At 45.5% G+C, this 3432-nt stretch overlaps 1 protein-coding gene across 1 annotated transcript in view; it reads right to left on the bottom strand.

The window, feature by feature from the left end:
- The window catches only part of HMCN1 (hemicentin 1), a gene marked incomplete at its 5' end in the record, with an annotated part of 164443 nt that overhangs the window by 69137 nt on the left and 91874 nt on the right, over positions 1 to 3432 (bottom strand). The window contains one exon of the mRNA XM_031059162.1: positions 2969 to 3121. Within this exon, the coding sequence (XP_030915022.1) occupies positions 2969 to 3121 (153 nt within the window). The remainder of the gene's footprint in view (positions 1 to 2968; positions 3122 to 3432) is intronic.

Genomic DNA, 3432 nt, shown 5'->3' with positions numbered 1-3432 from the left:
CTCTTGTAATGTCTTTGCCCTGTGCCAGATCTGCTCTTCCCTAGCATGAGCAGGCAGATAACTGCAGTGAAACTACTGTGAGCAAGGTATGTGGGACTGGGCTCACAGCCCAGAGGACAGCTGTGAAACCCAGGAACCACACCATAAAGCCAGAAAATATTTCCTCAAACTCTTCTACTATTCCATTTAGACCTTGTGAAAGACTTTAGGAGTGGTGGGGATTAAAGAAAGGAGTTTACCATATAAACCACATAAAGCAAATCCATATACAGAGTGATAAATTGGCCTGGCAGAGCATATGGAAACGTTTATCAGATTAGACTGGAAATCATCTGCCTCTCTGATGACACAAAACATTGCAATGGAACATCTAAAGCACTTACTCTAGGCACACAGTCTAGCAAATGCTGTAGGGCTCTGGTAGAAAGGGAGACAAGAATCATTAAAAAAGGAAGATGTTTCATGTACTAGGAGAATCAAAAATACTCTATTTGCCCCTATTATTAATGATATTAGTGATTATTAGTGATAAAGTTTAAACGTCAGTATTAGATAGAAACTTAATGTTTAAAGTCACTCCTGCAAAGAGATGAGAATGGTGTGAGCTACTTATACATATCGCCCTGTATGAGGGGAGAAAACTTATGAAATTCTGCACTGAAAATAAGATTCATTAATGAATTTAGCACCCTCTAAGAGCCTGTAACTCAGGTTGTGGCTGCCCCATCCTCTGAAAGCGTCCAAGGCCAGGCTGGACAGGGCTTGGAGCAATCTGGGACAGTGGAAGGTGTCCCGGCCCATGGCAGGGGGTGGAACTGGATGGGCTTTAAGGTCCCTTCCAACCCAAACCATTCCATGATACTGTGATTCTCCTCACTCATACATATATTTCAGCAATAGCAGTAAGGGCAGAAAAAAGGCACAGGATTTTATAATTTTTTCATCTTTTCCCCACATACAGAGTTCCTCCTATTGCAGTGCAATGGCATTCATTGTTGTCATATGCCTGAGAAAGCTGTAGTGGGGAGAAAGAAGTGAAAAAAAATTAATACAATGAAATCCTATGAATTCTAACTAAACTGGAATTTCACCTGATTCCTTCCATTGGCCTGCCTGGTTCCATTCAGCGTTAAGCCTGAGGTATCAAGTATTATTTTTTAAAGCCCAAAAGATAACACAATTAACAACAGAAACTGGTGAATAAGACCAGTAGTTGACAGAGGCAGGTGCTCATGGAAATCTAGAGCAGCCTTTCCATAAATGCAGCACAACTTTCAGTACTTGGCATTTGAGCCTGTTCTCCATTAAGGAGTCATTGCTTCCACTGGTAAAGAGGGCAAAACCCTTAAGTTTTGTCTTCTCAAACTCATAAACCCTAAGGACACTGGATGATGAACCTGTGGATGGTGAATTCCAGCACCTCTCTACTGTCAGCCTGGCAGGACACCAGCTGAACGAAGCAGGTTCATGGACCAGAGTTCAATGCAATTAGTTCCTTTGATGCCGTTAGTTGTGACTGCAACTGCATATACTCTGTTCTAGAAGGGGAAGCTCTGTGTCTTAGAAAATTGTAGTTCCCTAGAAAATTCTGGATGTGTTTGCTGAAATTCTGCCACCCCTAAAAAGACACACGTGTACTGCGGGGTTATTTTCCATTTAACTAGAATAATGACCTTAGCGCTAAGGATTTCCTGGGAATTCATCACTGGGTGGGGTTAATTGCCTTTGACTGTGTCTTGTGCCATCAGTTTTTCCCATGATGGTCATTAAATCCATGGAAACGTACTGCCCAAGTCATTAATTAACATTAATAGGAACTATATACTGCATGTACATCTCAGCTGGGGACACTCTGCCAAACTTGGGCCACAATTTTGCATGGAAGACTCCCACAGAAAACCAGCTACATGCACATGCATGTATCAAAGATAAGAATTTGGATTACGGCCACATCCAAAAGCCACTGAAATCAGTGGAAAATCTCCAGCTGGGCTTTTGCTTAGGTGTCTCATGTCAGCAAACCTACACACTTCCACTTCATCTTCTTGGACACAGCACATTTTTCTTTAAAATTCCTGGATTGTGAAAGAGCATTTGATCTGTGTCCTTTGTCTATTGTGAGCTTCAAAGTCACCTACAACAAATCCCAGCAACTGCCTGGGCCTCCAAATTGCTCAAGTGATCCCTTAAACAAAATACCTCTTCCATAAATTCATTATTCCTAGGAATGCCTTCCCTTGGCACATTTTCCACATTCAAAACACCTATTCCAATATCAGTGAGAAAACAGAAGAGTGAAAAGCATGGAGTGCCAGGACAAGGGGGAATGACTTCCCATTGCCAGAGGACAGGGTTAGATGAGATATTGGGAAGGAAATCTTGGTTGTGAGGGTGGGGAGGGCCCTGGAATGGAATTCCCAGAGAGGCTGTGGCTGTCCCTGGATCCCTGGAAGTGTCCCAGGCCAGGCTGGACAGGGCTTGGAGCAACCTGGGCTAGTGGAAGGTGTCTCTGCCTATGGCAGTGGGTGACACTGGATGGGCTGTAAGGTCCCTTTCAACTGGAACCACCCTGGGATTCTGCAATCATGTGATGAGTGACACCAAGTCTGTTAAGCAGACTGGAAAATGAGGAAAGCAAAGGTGCAGCTTGCATATATTCTCCCTCAGTGTCACCATACAGGGCAAGAGGAAACAGCCTTGAGCTCTGCTGGAGGTAGGGAGGTTAATTTGGATATTAGGACAAGTTTCTTCATGGATAGGGTGGGCAGCAACTGGCACAGCTGTCCAGGGCAGTGGTGGGGTCCCCATCCCTGGAGGGATTTAAAAGCCGCGTGGATGTAGCACTTGGGGACACGGATCAGTGGAGGCCTTGGCAGCACTCGGGAATGCTCAGTGCTCACTGGGACTCAATGCTCTCAGAAGTGTTCCCCAAGCCCCAGGAGCGACAGTTCGGTGGTTGGGCACTCACCATGGACCTGGAGGCTGTAGAGCAGCTCGGCCGTGCCCGCGGCGTTGGCAGCCAGGCACCTGTAGAGGCCGGAGTCAGCCACCTGCGCGCCCTCGATGCGCAGCACCTGTCCCCTGTCACCCAGCGCATGCCCGTCCTTGGACCATGACACGGCTGCGGGGGAGGAACGGGGACAAATCACTGACAGCCCCAAAAAATGTGGCACCACAGAGCTGTCACTATGGCCACCTCAGCCTTCACACACACGCCAACGTTTATCAGTCAATGGCAGCGTTAGTCAAGATTAAGAATAATAAAATGGAACAGAAAATCAGGAAATAGGAAGATTTGCTGACTATGCCCCACAATTCAACAGCAAATCTGACACAATCATCCACACCCCCCCTATATTTATGAAAAAGTGTTCTGAAATGGAGAAATTATAACACAAAGTAAATTATAGGAAATTTACTTATACCAAGGGA

This window comes from Geospiza fortis, unplaced genomic scaffold, assembly GCF_000277835.1.
Source record: "Geospiza fortis unplaced genomic scaffold, GeoFor_1.0 scaffold229, whole genome shotgun sequence".
Taxonomy (NCBI): Eukaryota; Metazoa; Chordata; class Aves; order Passeriformes; family Thraupidae; genus Geospiza; species Geospiza fortis.
This window is presented reverse-complemented; position numbering and strand designations above follow the sequence as displayed.